General features: G+C 44.7%; 1 protein-coding gene across 4 annotated transcripts in view; it reads right to left on the bottom strand.

Moving 5' to 3' along the window:
* The window catches only part of ZFHX3 (zinc finger homeobox 3), a 263,648-nt gene that overhangs the window by 75,096 nt on the left and 169,416 nt on the right, over positions 1–19,136 (bottom strand). For 3 of the 4 annotated variants that reach the window (XM_075073615.1, XM_032780945.2, XM_032780947.2), the window contains exon 5: positions 6,306–6,413. The exons of the other annotated variant lie outside the window; for it this stretch is intronic. In XM_075073615.1, the coding sequence (XP_074929716.1) occupies positions 6,306–6,413 (108 nt within the window). The remainder of the gene's footprint in view (positions 1–6,305; positions 6,414–19,136) is intronic. 4 annotated transcript variants of the gene reach the window in all.

The following is a 19,136-nucleotide window of genomic DNA, read 5'->3' as shown; positions in this document are numbered from 1 at the left end:
CTTGTTTGTGATGAATCTGAAGTTAATCATAAAAACATGAATTTATTCTTTGCTCAGAGGCTGAGATTTGAGAATTGTCATTCTTCTTTGGCACTAAAATTGGAAGAGCTCGAACATAAAGACAGATAGGTAGGAAGGACCTTCACGACCACTCACGCTGCATCTCTTGAAATGCAGAAGCTATTTAAATCCTACTACTGTAATGAAAATGAAAAGCAAACAAGCCCAATCCAGGAACAGGAAATATTAGCAATGTGCTTCTAAACCAATAAATAATGGATTTTAAAAAAGCACAAACATTCTGAACTCCTATGAAAAGCTAGTGACTGTTCAGAGCCATTGGCCATGCTCTGGGATCTGCCATGCATACAAAGCATTTGGACTAGTGAGTGCAAAAAATGATAGAGCTTTTTTGTGCAACGTAATGAAAACCCATTTGTAATTTCATTGTGGCCCATTTTATGATTTTGCTTTTTGCCAAACCTTCTAGAAATGGCTGGATTCACATCAAAATATGCAAAAATTCTAAATTTTGATTTGAAAACTGATCATTATGCACAAAAGATGCTGATTTTTTGGGGGGCGCGGGAGAGAATGTTACTTGAACATAGGACATTTTTATTCAAGAATAATCTGTTCTATTTACAAATTTTAAAAAAAGAAAATTTCACAGACTTGTTTTGAAACTGGAAAATTTTTATCAATTTGCAATGAAACAGGGAAACCTAAAGGGCTGAGTCGTTTCCTTTTCATCGCAAATACCTTTCAAAGGTTTCATTCTGGCACACCACGCTGAGTGGCTGAAGAAGGCCAACTGCAGTGTTGACTGACCACTGACATTTTTCACTCTGCTCCAGCAGTAAAGCTAACAATGGTTATAAGTTACAGAGCAGCTGTTCACCAGAGGATCTCACAGTGCTTTACTAAGGGGGTAATTATTCATTCTAGAGGTGGGCACAGAATGGTTAAGTAAATTCTGAAGGGTCACATAATGAGTCAGTGGAGGTCCTATTTTCTCCCTCCACCTCTAAAGCTCTTTCTACTCCCTCCTTTCTCAATCACCATGGCTAACACACCACCATATTCTCTGTCACTCAGGCCTGAAACTTAGGCATCATCTCCTCTAAGTCTTCACATTTAGGCTGTATCTAAATCTTGCCCATTCTAAGATACCACCCCTTCCTGTCTATTCATAGAGCTATAAAATTTCATCCAAGCTGTCATTATCTCACATCTCGATGCAACATCCTTCTCTCTGGCCTTGAGAATGCAGTCTTGCTCTACTCATATCCAGAACACAGCTATGAAGGTCATTTTCCTAGCCCACTGCTTTGACCATGTCATTCCTCTATTTGCATCCCTCCACTTGCTCCCTCTTCCCTACAGCATCAAACATTAGCTATTTATTTTCAGTTTCACGGCCCTTCATTACCTGCCCCTACCCAACATATCATCTCTCACTCGTTATTAAAAGGTGGACGCCTGCCTTGGATCAGATCATGATGTCAGCCTGCCTTGTCCACTTGTTAAATTTTTAAAAATGCACCTTCACTCTTTTGCTGCCCTTCATGCTTAGAAGAAGTTCCCTTTAAACATCTGGAAAGCGATGTCCTTATCGTCCTTCAAATCCCTCCTCTAAACAATATTGTCTCAGCAAAAGGAATGAGGCGTGCTTGTGGCACCTCAGAGACTAACAAATTTATTTGGGCATAAGCTTTCGTGGGCTAAAACCCACTTCATCAGATGCATGCAGTGGAAAATACAGTAGGAATACACACACACACAGAACATGAAAAAATGGGTGCTGACATACCAACTGTAACAAGGATAATCAATTAAGGTGGACTATTATCAGCAGGAGAAAAAAAAAAACTTTTGTAGTGATAAACAGGATGGCCCATTTCAAACAGTTGACAAAAAGATGTGAGTAACAGACAGGGAAAAAATTAGCATGGGGAAATAGTTTTTACTTTGTGTAATGACCCATCCACTCCCAGTCTTTATTCAAACCTAATTTAATGGTGTCCAGTTTGTAAATTAATTCCAGTTCTGGAGTTTCTCACCAGCAACCACATACCACACAACAAAAACACTAACCCAGGAACCTATCCCTGCATCAAAGCCTGTTGCTAACTCTGTCCACATATCTATTCAAGGGACACCATCATAGGACCTAATCACATCAGCTACGCCATCCGGGGCTCGTTCACCTGCACATCTACCAATGTGATATATGCCATCATGTGCCAGCAATGCCCCCCTGCTATGTACATTGGCCAAACCAGACAGTCTCTGTGCAAAAGAATACATGGACACAAATCAGATATCAAGAATTATAACATTCAAAAACCAGTTGGAGAACACTTCAACCTCCCTACAGACCTAAAAGTCGCAATTCTCCAACAAAAAAACCCTTCAAAAAACAGACTCCACTGAGAAACTGCAGAACTGGAATTAATTTGCAAACTGGACACCATTAAATTAGGGTTGAACAAAGACTAGGAGTGGATGGGTCATTACACAAAGTAAAAACTACTTCCCCATGCTAATTTTCCCCTACTGTTACTCACACCTTTTTGTCAACTGTTTGAAATGGGCCATCCTGTTGATCACTACAAACATTTTTTCCCTCCTGCTGATAATAGTCCACCTTAATTGATTACTCTCGTTATAGTTGGTATGGCAACACCTATTTTTTCACGTTCTCTGTGTATATATATCCTCCTATTTTATTTTCCACTGCATGCATCCGATGAAGTGGGTTTTAGCTCACGAAAGCTTATGCCCAAATACATTTTTTAGTCTCTAAGGTGCCACAAGGACTCCTCGTTGTTTTTGCTGGTACAGACTAACATGGCTACCACTTGGATTATTGTCTCATTGTTTCTTTGTAATCCCCCATCCAATCTGTTGTCTCCTGTCTTATACTTAGACTGTAACTCACTGGAGCAGGGACTGTGTTTGTACAGTGGCTAGCTCAGTGGGTGCTGTGCATAACTACAGCTCTTAGGTGCTACCGTAATGCAAATAAACAAACAATGTCAGGAACAGAAGCAGAGTCTCTTGACTTTCAGTCAAAAGCCCTGTTCACTGGCTCACGTGAGTGCTTGAATCTGCATTTCCCCCTTGCCCTGATCTTTCATTGTCTTCAAAGGGATTCTGGAAGCAGAATGGACTCAACTGTAAAATTACAATTGCTCTGTATACCTACAGAGACAAGGTGGGCGATGCAATATCTGTTACTGGACCTGCTTCTTTTGGTGAGAGGAACAAGCTTTCGAGCCACACCGAGCTCACTTACCTTGTCCCGCTAATATCCTGGGACAACATGGCTACAATCACATTGCTATGCTGCTCCAGTAAGAAAAGGTTTCAGTGTTTCTCTGGTTTGAAATAATGTGGGGTATTTTTATTATACGACAGAAATTAGGGCCCCAGTTCAACAAGGCACTTAAGCATGTGCTTAAATCCCACTAAACTCAGTGTCCCTGACCTTGCTACAGACTCTGGCCAGGGCAAGTCCAGTGCACCATTGGCTTCCTGAGGCTCTGTGGAAGCGCAGAGACCTGTCTATGTGGAGCCAGTTATAGCAGTGAGGCCTAACACACAATAGTTTATTTCCCTTTAGAGAATTTTTACACTAAGCAAAGCTTAGAGGTGCTATAAATTGGTTTTAGTATTTCTTGTTTACATGGCACTTAGATCAAAGATGGGCTAGGAATTTCACAGGAAAATGATAATACAAGGAGCTTGCCTTAAAAGTCCAAGTCCAACGTTTAGATTTTGTGGGTGAAAAAAAAAAAGTTTTACAAAACTAAGAAATTATGTGAAAAAATTAAAATATATCACTGAAAACAATCTGAAAATTTAAAAACGTTCTCCTGCAGTGCTACGAATACCAACGTGCCAGCACTTTGAGATAATTTGGAATACATTAACATTTACAAATAGTTCAAATAATCCTTTCAATGTGCTTCCCTTGCATTTGTTGACACTGAATTTCATTCTTCAATCTTGCTGCCCATTCACTCCGGTTGATGATGATTAATTATTTGTATTGTGGTCATGTTTGGGGGCTCCAACCAGTGGACAGGGTCCCATTGTACTACTCTTTGTACAAATACTTAGTGAAAGGATGGTCCCTGCCCCAGGGATCTTACAGTTTAAGTAGGTCCCGTCTGAAGTTCCTCACAGTCTTCTCTAGCTTACCTAACTTTTTGCCACCTGACCTTTGGCCCCATTTTCCTGTTATCAATAAATCAGACAACACTGTCTTATTTTGGAACTTGGGATCACTTCACTGTTAACCTTTTGCCATGGTGAAAGCTAAACGTTTATTTATTTTTTGTTGTATCTTGGTCAGTTTCTAATCCATGCCAGACTTTTACCTCTCTCCCTGGAGATATGCAGCCTCGCGGGAGGAGCTTTGGAAAAGAACTGTCGTCAGTTGGGTCTCCTTCGGGCACCATTTTGTTCAAGCTGAGGGAGACGAAGGAGGAGGACTGCGTAGAACGGATTCACAAACATTTCTGCATGCTCATTGAGGCTTGTCTAGACTTGGAAAATGAGTCGTAATGTGTTAAAACAAAACCTATTTTCCCAGTCTTGACGTGCCCTTTGAAAGTGAAAGAATCAAAACTCTTCCTGGAGGTGAAAGCAGGGATCATAATGCCCAACCCCGGTAAGACTGTATGCACTGCAGAGACCTGCGGCCTTCAGCTGTGGTTCATTGAGAAGCAGCTGTAAACAGGATGGGAATGATACTGGAGATGGCAGCCTGTGGAAGAGCTGTCCGCTCTCTCCCTCTCTCTGTGCTGGCCACAAAAGACAGAGTCAATGGGGCCAAACATTTCTGTTTCTGTCTAGCTACCTTGTGGAAGGGGAACATTTTAGATTGGCAGCATAAACAACCCTAAGGGGGAATTGCTGGGTTCCTCTCTCTTTGCCAGGACAGAGCGCCACAACTCCTCAGACTTGGATGCTGGGAAATCAGAATCCCCCTTAATTCCCCTACCTGCAAGTAACCAGAACTGGTAAGCACAACCATGCTGCCAAGGGGAACTGCTACCTGCCTGTGACCCTATTCCCGGGAGTGAAAGTGACCCTCAAACCGCTTATTTCTCCATTTCTAATGAGCAGGGATTTTCCAAAGAGAGAGATTTTTCACTTCTCACAAATAAAAACACGGTATATTTTCAATCGTGTTGTCAAAATTTTGTACAACTCTAGCTAAAAGTAAAAAAAGCAGTAAGTCTAGATAATACCTTGTCCTGCCATGAGTGCCGGGGACTGGACTAGATGACCTCTTGAAGTCCCTTCCAGTCCTACGATTTTGTGATTCTATGAAATAGCCTGATTGCAGGCTCTTCAGGGCAGGGGGAGTCTCTCTGTTATGTTTGCATAGTGCACATCCACAACACAGCTGCAGATGGTCCGAGTCAGCTGACAGGCTCACAGGGCTCAGGCTGTGGGGCTATAGAACTGCAGTATAGATGTTGGGCTTAGACTGCAGCCCAAGCTCTGGGAGCCCATGAGTGGGGAGAAGCTCAGAGCCTGGACTCCAGCCTGAGCCTGAACATCTGCACTACAATTTTACAGCCCCACAGCCTGAGCCGTGTGAGCCTGTCAGCTGACTTGGGCCAGCCAAGGGTCTTTTACTGCAGTGTAGACGTGCCCAGGTGACACTGCAATACAAATAGGAAATGGCGAGAAAACAAACTAACCTTCTGTCAGTCTCACTAACAAAGTGTTAGCAACAGGAGAGCTGTGAGCATGACTTTTCATGCTGTGTTGATGGTGTCACCTGAGTAGACTTTTTAAGCAAAGCAACAGTTTGCTTTGCCTGTAACTTTCTGCTTCCCCCCCCCCATCGTGTCTTTCTTGCTAATTTGCAGAATGACCACAACTCAGGACATGCCATTTTTGTGACTTCCTTTCCCATCATGCCATATCTCTAAAAAACATTTTGGGATAGGGACTCTCTCATAACTGTTTGTAAAGCTCAGCACACTTTTGGGCACTGAATTAGTAACTTCACGCAGGAGGAGGAGGCTGGAAGGGGACACATTTTCAGTAAAAACATGAACTAATGAGCAAGTTTAATAGATGGAAGTTGAAATATCTGTTTGAAAATTTTATGGAGTTTGTAAGTTCCTCTTCAAATAAAATCAAATGGAAGAAATATGAAGGCCCAGATTTACAGAGCTGAACAAGGCATCAGCTGAAGTGCCCTTACAAGCCACTCTGACCATCTATCTATCCTCAAGGCTAGCTGGACTTGGGGTAGAAATGGAAGCAAAACCCACCTGTCCATTTGTTCTGGTCTTTGTCACTGCCACTCTCTTGCTCTTTAATAGGCTCTTCTGGATCAGCAGGTGTCTCATTCAGCCCTTCCACATCTTCAACCACCTCTTCTAAAATGAAAGAAGCAAAAGAGGGAAAAAATAAATGCAGAAGTAGAGAAAGGAGTGAGTCTCTCACTCGAAGAGCTCAACAGCAGCTAATTTTGTGGTGTCTGTATAGAACCCAGCTTCCAGTGGTTCCAATTCCCCTCTCCCAGGACTACTTTGTGATAGGAACTGCCCAAAGGACCTGGCTAAACTGACAGATGATGGGTTGAGTTCCTTCACATTCATGAACTAGGACTGCATGGTTATTTTCTATGATGTCTGAGGGTCCTCAGAACCTACACTGCTAGTAGTTTCTTGCATGGTCAGTTCAAGCTACTCTGCTGAGCACCAATCTCAGATAGATTTCCACCTACCCACATTTCAGACTGCAAGCATTGAACTGTTTAGGACATTTCAAGAAACAAACACCCTCAGTCTCAAGGCTGGATGTAATTTCAATAGAGCTCAGGACAAAGACCAGTGAAATTCTAGAAACAGGAAAAGGAGTGCTGTTGTCACGGCTTTACTTTCCAGGGATGTCCTGTTCTCCTTAACTGGGAAAATTCTTTGTTTGGCAGACAGGACTGTGTACCTACGAAACACCTGGCAGAATTTACTTTGAAGTTTCAACATTTCCAGTCCTGGATGTGGCTGGAACTTTTCTGCCAACAACCTGACCTTTGTATATCCCACAAGATCCCATAAGGTGGGAATTATTCACTTTTACCCAATATTAATCACCACAGAGAAAAACATATAAGGACTATTTCCAGGCACAGTCACTTCTCTAGACAATAGGCTGCAGCACTTCACATGGTGAAAAGAAACCTGCTGCCTGAGTGAAGGAGAAATTTAAGAAAAGCGAGAGTCCCTGAGGAAATGTACCATTTGGGGAAGTGAACTGAGGACTCTGTCCCTCCTATGCAGTTCACAACCACTGACAAAATTCCAGCAGGGTCATTTACTAGCCAAAAATGATCTCCAAGTCCAAAGAGAATTCCTTTTAAGTTGTACAACCCTTTCCTCTCCGCGCACATATAATCCAAGAAGAGGAAATTGCTGAAACAAACTGGAGGATATGGAAATACATGCACCATCTTTTCTAGGTCCAGCCATGCTTGGCCATCTTGCTTTTATTTATTCAGACTTTCAACAAGATTATCCAACAACTGGATCATAAAGTTAGTCTTGAAATGGTGAAATATTTCTTAAAGCAACACAGTTCAATTAGTTCTAGCCAAGCTCCCTTGTTCTCTACAAACATACTTACTTGCCCTTTAAATACACATACACAGTCCCTCAGATACTATGGCGATGGGAGCCATAGAAGCAGGTATTAATCCACAACAGAGGACTCCATCAAAAGAGCTCTAAGCACTGACAGGCCCACGTTGAGTATGAAATAACTGGGACTTCAGACAGAAGTCTGAAACTGTCCCCAGCTCACAGAATCCAAACAAGCTAGTGAGAAATAGCAACCTTTCCAATGGCTTTAGCAAAGAGGAACAGACTCACTCAGGCTTTGTCTACACTACACATCTTTTAGTAACATGGCTGTGTCAACACAACCCTGTTAGTTTGCAGCAAGCTGGAGTGTGAAGCTTGCTGCAGACCAGCTCTCTGTATGGACTCTACTGATGCATATTAGGAGTTCATTAATGTGCTTTGATCTAGTCCTCTTTGACACAGTAGGGTCCACAAGAACACTTGGCCTGTGGCAGGCTACGCAAGGCAGATTCACATCCTTCTTTGTGGTGAACTAAATGTTAATGTAGACAACCTTTACCACCAATAGAAAAGGGAATAATCTGTGACATTGGATTGAGGGGACGAGAAGCGAATATGCTTTTTTTGCATTTCTAACCATTTATTTTTTCCAGGCAATCAAAAAAGAGCGTGAATGTTGGCAGGACTATTAGGTTCATTAAGGAGGAACTCTAGTAAGGAGTCTCATGGGTGAGTTCACAGCACCACCTCTGGTAAAAGGTGGGTCAGTCACTAGGGCCTGAGGATCACTTGCCCTGTAACTGAAGGTTACCACAGGGAAACAAGCCACCATCCAAGCAACATAAGCTTACAGGAATGGAATGGCTCATGTGCAGCTTTCACCAGCTCCATCAGGAGTACATTAGTAGCCACTTGCAAAGGGGGCTTTGTAACAAGGGGGTTCAAAATTGACTCTGACAAGGGGCTGCAAGTACCGGGGTTGACTTTGGCCTGACTGCCCCACACTGTGAACTTTCTCCACTTGGTGCTCTAGGTGCTGCCGCTTGAACACAAGCCATTTGCTTGAAGGTACAATTTTCAAAAACTTCTATATGACTTGGCCCAAGTTCTGTTGACTTCCAGTGGAGACCCAGGCTCATAAGTGACTATGGCTCTTCTGGAAAGAGGACTGAGGTACTTTTGAAAATGCTACCTGCAAGGCCTATGGATAGAATGGGTAGCACATGATTCTAACAGAGGGCGTGGCTCAATCTACCCTACTACCACTGCTCTGCAGGTCAAAATTCTTTAGAGCTGCGAGAGTTGCAGGTGTCTTGTTCTGGGAAGCTCAGACTCCCAGTGTGAGATGTCTAGTGAAGGGTATCCTTCGACGAAGACATTTTTCAGTGATATGGAGAAAATTACAATACTACAAATGATTGATGCAGAAACGGTCTCCTTGTGGGCTGAGCAGCAGGGAGTTTGCTGGAGGGAACAACTGTGGAATCAACATTTGGATTCATAGTTAGGAACTGAAATTCCTTAATTCCCCTCACTTCAGGGAAAAACTGAGAAAAACTCATCTCTTTGTTACTGCCTAAGAGAAGCTGTAAGCCAAGGTGTGGAGAAGGTTTCTGTTTAACTGGGGAAGCAGGGATAAAAAGCAGGAGTTAAAAAGTTAACTGATTTTATGGTCTTTGTTAAAAAAATATTTGAATATCAAATCTTTGCTCTTTTTCTGTCCCAAATTAACATTCACCATAGTGACTGGTTCCGAGACACCCCAGTGATACACAGACTAGAATTGCTTAACTAGATAGACAAGGAAGTAGCCTATGATCCTTCTGGTAAAATAAAATGCGCACTTCCTCTCAGCTCCTCAAAGCACTTTAACAAGGTGGGCAAAGCATCCCCAGCCCCATTTCACAGAACAGAAAACTGAGGCACACACAAGGTTGGTGACTTGCTCAAGGTTAAAAAGGGGGGCCAGTGACAGCCAGAAATATAAACCTTGGTCTCCCATCTCTAAGTCCTCTGCTCCAGCCAACAGATAAAATACACATTTCCCTTATTTCTGACAGAGGAAAGAGAAATGTACTAAAAAACTAAAGCCTTCCTCAGCTACAATGAAGCTGCAACATCCTCCGTAGCTAAAAGACAAGCCTGAAGTGCTAGAGCCTTCATGCAATTCCACTTGAGACCTAGAGGTGTCACCATCTGCATGGAGAGGAAGAAGGGGTAGCCGGTCGGTGGATTCAGACACTGTCTGGGCTGCCTAACCTGAGCATGTGGAAATAATACACGTCTTCAAGTGAACTGTCTGGTTCTGGAGAAATAAAATAGGACATTCATAAGCAGTTACACCATCTGTCTTTATATCATCATCATCAACAACAAGGGGGAAAAAGAGCTCTTTAAATGGATGAAAACCCAGGCAGACAGTAACCGGGCAAATGTGAGCTATGAATACCAATAAAGGTAGAAAAATGATTAAAAAACAAAGATACAAACTGCAAATTCCTCTCCCCTGCTCAGCGCCCAGCCCCACTGACGTGAAGGCAGTTTGTTTTATTGGTCAGCTACTTAAAAAGAAAGCTACCAGACAGTAACGTGTAGTAGGAATTATCAAGCCTGTCACTAGAAAGCTTGCTCTTCTGAAAACCAAATCACGTCTGCTTCCTTCTGCCTCATCCAGAGCTTTCTGATCCAGGAACGGGATGAGGCTGCAGAACTGATTTTCCTACTCACAGGACAGAATTTTTGTGAAGTTTGGTTGCTTTTAAATAGGAGAGGTGGAGGACAACACACTGAGGGAGATATTCTTCCATTTGCTGGCACAAGCCTCTCCTGGACCCCAGTGGTTCATTTGGTCCCCTGCACAGACTGGGGCAGCCCTGACCACTGTCTTAAGTTGACTCCCCTGTTGGAATGACCTCTGTGCACCAAAGCAGGGGTGCAGAATCACTGGAGCATAAGAATACTCCTGTCTTGTCTCCTCCCATCCATGACACAGCCCCTCCCCTCCTTCATCTCACCGTGGAATGCTCCATGCACGGGGAAGTTCCAGCAGTGGTGGGGCTGAGATCTACCACTCTACTAGTATAGCCCAGGGGTAAAGGAGCAGGTTCACAGCTCCCCACAGCCCTTTTCCATCTGGTATTTGTAAAGGTGCAGATACTAGATCTACATGTTGGGTAGTTATTGTAGGCTTCAGGGTATATACTGATCACTTGGACAGTCAGGAAGGAGCTTCCCTCTGTTTCCAGTGCAGTACTTCATAACTAGCTAGGAGATGTACTACTTCTTCTGGAGCAGGTGGACTGCAGGCCAAATCCAGACCACCAGACACTTCTGAATGGACCCCAAAATCCTTTTCTTTATTTATTATTGTTATATTTTATTATTTTCTCTGGAGTCTGGATCTTGACTATACCCTGACCAAAAAATTTGGACCTTGACAAAAAATAATTGACTACCTCTGTCTGAAATATCAGGAATTGTCCACTAGCAGAGTTAAGATATTAGACCACAGTTAAGACCAATGATTTGATCCAGTTTTTAATGGCAAAGTGGCTCATTTCAACAGAGAAAAGAGCAACACCCAAATGCCAATGTAAAAAAGAAACAGGGTCTTTTCTTCCTTCCCAAGCACCTATTTCAAAATTCTCTCTCTGATGAGGTCTCTGCATCTGGTATGCCCAAGTGACTGTTTCAACATAGCTGTTCTCTGAGATGGAAGGGAAACACCTGTAAACGTTTGAGTCAGGGCTTTCACATCCTTCTTTCCTCTTGCATTTCATGGGGCATATCACTGAAGGAACAAGGCCTTGTTGATGTGGAGGAGGCTGCTTTTAAGAATGGCCATGCTGGGTCAGACCAATGTTCCATCTAGCCCAGTGTCCTATCTTCCGACAGTGGCCAATGCCAGGTGCCCCAGAGGGAGTGAAGAGAACAGGTAACTATCAAGTGAGCCACCTCCTGTTGTCCACTCCCAGCTTCTTCCTTTACCCCTTTTCTCTTGAACTCTCAAGAGCAGTAACACTGAAGGGTTTTTGATGTGTAATTTTCTTTCATTAGAATTGGCTAGAATATCCTCATGTAAGATTGTACTCATGCTATAGTCACACTTCAATGGCAAGACAGAGCTGACCCTTCTGTTGAGCTCAGCCGGACAACAGGAGAGCCCTGCAGCTGAGGGGAATGCTCACCCTCCTCTAGGGCAGGAGTGTCCAGTGCCAAACTCCTAATGATAGCCTGATCCTCTGATTAGTTAGGGGCAAAAGCCCCTGTAAAAACAACAAAGGCGCTTGTGTTACCTTATACTAGCAAGTACTTGCCATACTTGGTGCCCATTCCCATCCGCTGCTTTCACTTGTTCACGACTTTCTGATGCACCTAAAGTTTGAGCAAAAGCTCACTGGTCACTTTGTGCCTGCAGCACCCCCCTAAATTTTTCCACTTGAGAAAAAACAAAAACAAACCAACACTTGTCCTCTTTTCCCCCAGGCTTATAACTGAAAGCCAGCTTGACTTCGAGCCTTTAGTCATGGCCATGCAGAACCCCGAGAGAAGACTGTGTCTTTGCTGAGTGTCTGAAGAGTCAGTAACATTCTAAGCTGGAGACATCTGCTCAGTTTGTTAGTCCAATTAAGTCCCACTCACTTTGTGACCAGGGCGCATGCACCCCAAGCAGGAGACACAGGGGATGCTATGCTGTGTGAGGAAGCTCACCTGCAGCACTGCGTTTCGGAACCTCTGCACCCTCTGTATGTCTGAGAGAAGCTCTATGCTGGTTCTCTCATTTACAGGAGCAGAGCAGGGTGTGCTGAATCCAGGATGACAGAGCCACCCCAGCGAGTGCTGTTTAATCTGCAGTCTGGGGCCTTAACAAATAGCATTGAGGGGCTGCAGCTGCTATTCCTGTGCATTAGCTGGAGTAGAGGGCACGGGGACGGCATGGCTGTGCTGTGGCCCCAGTCTGCAAAGTGGATTTCCCTAAGCCCTGCACATGTCAGGGTTTCCAAAAGTTACGTGAATTTCACCCTTCCTAGGCAGAGGAACTGGGGCAGACTCGGGTTGCTGCTAAGCAATTTGCATGAGAGAGATTGAGTCTCAGTGAAACACAAACAAGAAAATCCTCCCATGAGCCCCAGTGCCTTAACACGTCCCCCAAGCCCCCCAGTGCCTTAACATGACCCCCGAGCCCCCCATTGCCTTAACACAATCCCCCAAGGCATCCACTGCCTTAACATGATCCCTGAGGCACCCAGTGCACACTGGGTGCTATATAAACAAACATACTTGGAATAATTCTATAAATCCCTGAGAATGGGCTTATACCACGAGCACTGTCAGGAGCTGTAATTACAGAGCAGCAGGAATGCTCGGAAATCTGCTCTTCAGAATTTTGAAATCCACCCCAGCACAAATTCCCAGGATGGGTCTTTTTTTCCTTAGTGAATAAATCATTTTAGACAACGGCATTTCCTTTTAATTTGAAATTAAACTATTAAGGAGCAGAGGAAAAGCAGTCTGGAAAATTTAAGTATCTTCTGACCTCAGCAGAATTCAGAAAATCCCTGAGCCGAAAGTAAGTAGCGAGAATGTGCCTCTGTCCCCAAACATTCCAGAACAAAATGTATCACTTCTGCTCCTTCCAAAACCCAGACAACAAAGCTTAAAATCAGTGCAGAGAGAAGTCACCAAATCCCTACTGGAAGTGTGCCAGTCTCTTCAGCCCTCTCTTCCTCTCAGCCTTATTTCCTTAACAAACGGACATCTCTGATGCAAAAGGATGAGGGGTATTTCTTTGGGGGACATGGGGAGAAGGAACTGAAATAGAGTGTTTGCCTCCCCTCCCTCCGGCAGGCTCAAGAGCTGAGAAACATTAGCTGTCATGAACCACAATCAAATCAGGTTTAAAATATTTACCAGTGGCTTGGAAAATGCAGTGGTGCAGCTCTGACAGGCGAGATGTGCACAGACACCCATTTTCCATTATAATGGAAATATCAAGCCTGTTCTGAATATGTATAACCCAGAAAAATGTATTGATTTTTCATTTGGCATTAAAAAAATGAAATACCCTGCAGCTGTCAAAAGCCCTTTGTTAAAAGCTCATCTTCCTGGAATGAGGTTTACCAGAAACAAGTTTTAATTGTACACAGAGCATCTTCTGTGAAACATAAAGGATGCCTGTCACCCCCACGGACCTGAGAGCCAGCCTACCTCTGGCAGCAGTGACAAAGCCTAACTTGGCAGCAGTAGGCTACAGCTACCCACTCCACGTGACAGTGCGTGTGCACACGCTTACCATCACTAGACTTGAAGGGAGATGTTTTCACACAGCCGTGAACATGCAATGGTGGCAGCAAGGGCAGGGAAATTTCAGATGAGAAGGTCAGGGTAGCCCTGCCCTTCCCTTCCCAAGTACACATGCACCGATGGATGCTGCAATCCAGTTAGCTCTCACAAATAAAGCAGAGTCAGGGCAGATCAGCACTCAAGGCCCTCAGCTCCCCCCACATGAATTATTGTCATTTTCTCTCCTTCTGGAACTTGGCCTGCCACGGATCTCAGATGGCCTACAGGAGGCCAGGGCCCTCTGTGCCCATCTTGTCACCTCCGACACAGATATGTGGTATACTACGAGCTTTGACTATGACTCCCCAACTCAGGGTTTTTAGTGAGCTGGGGGTGGGCCTGCCCTAGTTGGCATTGGCTTTCATGCAATTGCCCCACTAACTGTGTGCACGTGGGGGTGGTGGGGTAACAATACCATGGAGAGGACTGTCCCTCTGGCCAGCTGAATGAATCCCTGGGAAGAAGCTCTAGGGGGGGGACTGTTGTGGGGTAGGAACAAAGCACAGTGAAAGGCTTGGTTTGCATTCCAGGCCATCTCCCACATGCCAGGTGTGCTTTGTCCTCTGAAGTCGCAGATCCAGAATGGAACATTTGGGCTTTGGCTAGGAGCACTGCAGGGACACCTAGATGCAGCAGGACGCACTCTTCCCTTGGAGTGCATAATAGGGCTAATGGGGCAATGCCTTTCATATAAGCCTGAGAACCAAGCCTCTGGCTGCTTGTCGTTATTAAACAGCCAACAGCATGTGAGGCAAGGGGGTGGGGGAGGTGTTATCCTGGGAACCTAGCCAAATCTCAACTTGGATAATAACCAAACAACTACCTACATTCCACCTGCAGCTTCACATGATGAAGGGATTTCTAAACCACTGGTGCTATCGTTTTGTGCTGTTCAAAAGCTGCTAGGCCTCATCCCAAGGGTGGGTAATGGGATTGCTCGCTAGAGTATGGATATCATCTTAGAATCTTTCAGGATGCCAGAAAATTTTTGAATTCAAATTGTTATACACACTGACCACGCATTTCTAAGTGGCAAGTGTTTCAAGGGACTCACTTCCACACCCTGCTTTACATCAGCAAGAGAAGAGGAAATAGGGACAGGTCTGTTACTGGAGCTCTCCATGGCCTGGGTGACTGCGAGCACAGATATAGGGGGCAAGTCTGTCGCTGGAGTCCTCTGGCCTTTTTATTCGTGGATTAGAGTTTCAAGCCTTCAGCCTTTGTAACCTTTTATTTGACTGTGAACAAGCATAAGTGACCAAGATTCCACATTCAGAGAGCAGCATCCTGAGAATAATTTGACTAAGTGCCGATGACAGGGCCCACCAGAAGACAGTTCTCCACATGCCCTGAGCTGCAGATTAACTGCACATGAAGCAGACACAATTCAGCTACTTGGAAAGGTGCATAAATGCAATTTCCAGCCCTTTGGCAGCAATCTCACCTCCATGCCCCAAGCATGTGGGGCGGAGTGTCAGGGCGCAATGGTCGGAGGAGGGTGCTGTGCAGCAGCATAGGGGTGTGTGCTGCCAGTGTAGAGTCAGAAGCTGCTCCTAGCTGGCGGGAGTGCTGCGTATAGGAGGTGCCCAGATTTCTCCTGGCTTCCTCCTAAAGAGGAACATGGAGGGGGGAGGCAAGTGGTGACACACAGATACTGCTCTCCCCAACATTCCTCTGTACCCCCTTAAGGGCGTATGTGTGGGGGGAGCGAGGAGCAATACCAGGCGCCCCATACATCCAGGTCAGTTTTCCTATGTGGGTGCAGGAGGGGTGTGCAGGGGTTAGGGACGATGGGGGCACAGTGCAGGGGTGAGGGCAGTGCAATGGGAAGGGGCACTCAAAAGGGCGAGGGGAAGTGGGGGGGGGCGCCATGCCCATGGGGGCCAGGGTGCTGTTTTCCCTAAGGCTGGCCCTGCCGAGCATCGCCTGCTGTTGGAGGAGTTGGTTACATTGGAGCTGTTTCCCTTCTCGGGCACAAACATACACAAGGATGAACACGACGGCCCAAAGACATTGTGTGGTGCTTTCTTGAGTGCGTCACTCTGCACCTGTGCTACGCAAAGGAGAAGCAGGGCCCAAGGTGATGGGAGGGAAATACCAGGGTCCAGAATGTGAGGAGTGATTCATGGGGCTCAAATCTTAGAGCAATGGGCTGGTTGGAGTGATTCCTAACCATTTAGCATGGAGCCTCAGAATGTAATCAAAAATCCTTCTGTTGATCTTGCGGTAACAACTTTATTTCTGGGGCAGCCCTGGGCAAAGGGTACATCTGTGCACAACACACTGAGGAGGAGTAAGGGGAATGCCAGCTACAAGTTAAAAGCACATAACGCCCTACTGAAAAACAGCCCCTAAAGGCCTGTCCTCCAAGCTGAAGCCTCGTACCTGGCTTTCCTGCAGCAACCTAGCAAGCATACAGGCAGAGAACACTGAAGACAGGGGGCAAGCGCAGACAAACAGGTATGTTTGTTGTTGAACACTTTGGATTTTGCCTTTTGCAGGGAGAAACTCTGACCAACGCGGGTGCTTCTGACAGGGCTGTGGCGGTCATTTTATTTTAACATACGACAAAATAGACAAGGCCTTCGACTCTCCCCTGACGTGCTTCTCATTCAAGGAAAGCAGGCTGGCCTTCTTCCAGCACACATTTGCATCTCTCCCTTTTGCATTAAAACATCCTTTTAATTAGTATGATCATTATTTTCACCAATCAAATGCATCGCCTCATTTACTAAATCCAGCTAGGGGTCCCATGCCTGGAGACACACAAGAAATGCATGTGGTCGAAAAATGCTAGCAGCAAGAAGAGCGCTGCACAAACAGCCATTCCGCTGAAAACTTGATCATAAAATTATTTACTCCTCTGCCTGTGGATTCTGCCAACAGGCTGGAGCAACAGAGAGGCGGAGACTCCGGCATGGTTCGGGGGATAACTGGAGAAGAGACCATTTGTGTCTTTGCATGCAGTAGTGAAGAAGTTATTGCTGTTTACAGAAACAAGAAAAAACAGGAGTTTAGACAAGAATGAGAAGCTTGCCTGTTCCATAAGGCTGCAATTACTGCTAGCGAAGGAAGAGGAGGCAGTCTAATCCTCAGGAGAAATATAGCATGAGGAGGAAATTTCAGCACCTTTGCCTTTTAATTTCAGTTTGTTGTTAGAGAGTTTGGATCAATCCTGCCAACACTTACACATGTGTTTAGCTTTAAGCATGTGAGGCGTCCCATTGACTTCAATGGATCTGGGCCACAGACAGCTACGTGCTGAGAATGAACGGTGAAAGAGTCTGTACTACTTTGGAAACCTAGAAGTTGGACAGGAATTTAGCTTTGCAGAAAAAAAATCACATTAGAAAACAGTTCTGCAAAAAGAAGGCCTGTTTCCAAACTACACAAAGTCAGAAATGCTCCCATTTCAGTGTCACTCACTGAACACCATGTTTACACAACAGGAAAAGGGCCAGTTAGTTATTTGAACTCATCATATCCTACAAAAAAGTATTTAAAACACAGGAGATGAGGCATTACATACAAAACTGTCTAAAAGTAGTTGAAACAAAATGAGCCGGGCTACATATCTTCTTGGTCAGTAGTCCAGAGACAGATCTAGTGACACTGTAAACGAAACTAACAAAAACGAGACATTTTTTTCCTTCAGTTTATTTTTGAGGGTTCATTATAAATACACCTGATTGTTTCTAAAGATACTTCTGAATAATTTAATTCCACTTTAAAAAAGAAAAAGCTCAACAATCAGTTCTCTGAGATGGCCCCAGCTTTCTTGTACACTGAACTAAGTCTGAAGTCAGTAGAATCCAACAGGGATTCGTTCCCTTGAATTTCAGCAGAACTAGAATTGTTGCTATTATTTTCATACATGAAATGCAAAAAAAGGCAAAATCCCTGAACATATTTGTAGTGGAGCGTGATGGAATTGTGTTGTCATTTATGGGAAATAATGGCAAGCCCATCTCTCCCTTCTCCCTCCCCCCGCACCATTTTCCGGTCCAAATAACCATGAAAAATTACACTTCAGTGTCAGGAGGACAACAAAGGAGGGGCTTTCTCCTCGGCTTGACAGCTTTTCAGGGTTTTTTCCTTTCTTTGGACAAAATCTACCTTCTATTCTATTTCATTTGAAATGTGATCTAACAAATGCATCTTGACAAGTTCCTTTCTTTTAAATAGTATTTTGCACAGTTTAACCTAGCTCTAAACCGGAATCAGCTGCAAAGGGGAATCATGCAAAACAGAAACCAGCACCAAAAGAAACAAAACAAAAGAAAGCCCCAATCCAGTTCTTTGGGTCTGGAGAAAAAGGAAAGTTCAGCCCCAGAGTGGAGACAAGTGGTGGTGGGGGGGGGGTGGGTTAGGAAACAAAGAGGAAAGCACTGGAAGGGAAGAAAAAGGTGAGAAGAGGCAGGGAGGGGTTATCAGAAGGAGATGGCGAGGGACTGAAAAAAGGCAATGGGAACCTGCAAGAGGCCATGCTTTTTAGAAGATGGGAGCCAAACTCCTGCAGCGGAGGGGGCCAAATTCCATTTTAAATTGTGCTGTGTGCCTGTGTACTGTTTAGGGCTCCGCACTCCCCTTGATCACACCGTGAGGTTTGTACAGAGCTGAAGAGAAGAATCTGGTCCTTATGTAGTAGCTAGACGTTGAGTTAGTCTCATTTAATCAGGCCCTTATTGTCCCATTCATTGTCATTCCTCACCTCCCAGGTAGAGACCATGCAATCTCTCCCGTTTCTCTTCCTTCCCCATCCTGCTTACTCTGGTTCCCTCCTCCTTCCCTGTCTGAGTGTCTCATCCCCTCTCCATTTCCTTCCCTACAGTAAATCCCAAATCTACCTGCCCCTCCAAGCTTCTCTGCCATCCCTTCCCCTTTCCATGTGCTAAAGTAATCGGCAAGTAAATGGTTCATGCTGACATTAGCGTTCTCATTAGTGAGACTGATGGGGCAATTGCACACCCTGGTAATTCTTCAAGACTGCATGCAGGTTCAGGCAGACAGCACCATGTCAGTTACTTTTACAAAAATGAAAGCTCAGGATTCTGCAAAATCTTAATGTTGTACATGGTCTATAAATAAGTCAGGCAGGCTGAGTGCCCATGGGCTGAGTGTGACATCCCAGACTGTGGATTTAGTTATTTAAAATTATTCACTTGACTGAGGCAATGG

Source organism: Chelonoidis abingdonii, chromosome 19, assembly GCF_003597395.2.
Source record: "Chelonoidis abingdonii isolate Lonesome George chromosome 19, CheloAbing_2.0, whole genome shotgun sequence".
Lineage (NCBI taxonomy): Eukaryota > Metazoa > Chordata > Testudines > Testudinidae > Chelonoidis > Chelonoidis abingdonii.
Note: the sequence above shows the minus strand (reverse complement) of the source record. Positions and strands in the feature narration are given on the sequence as shown.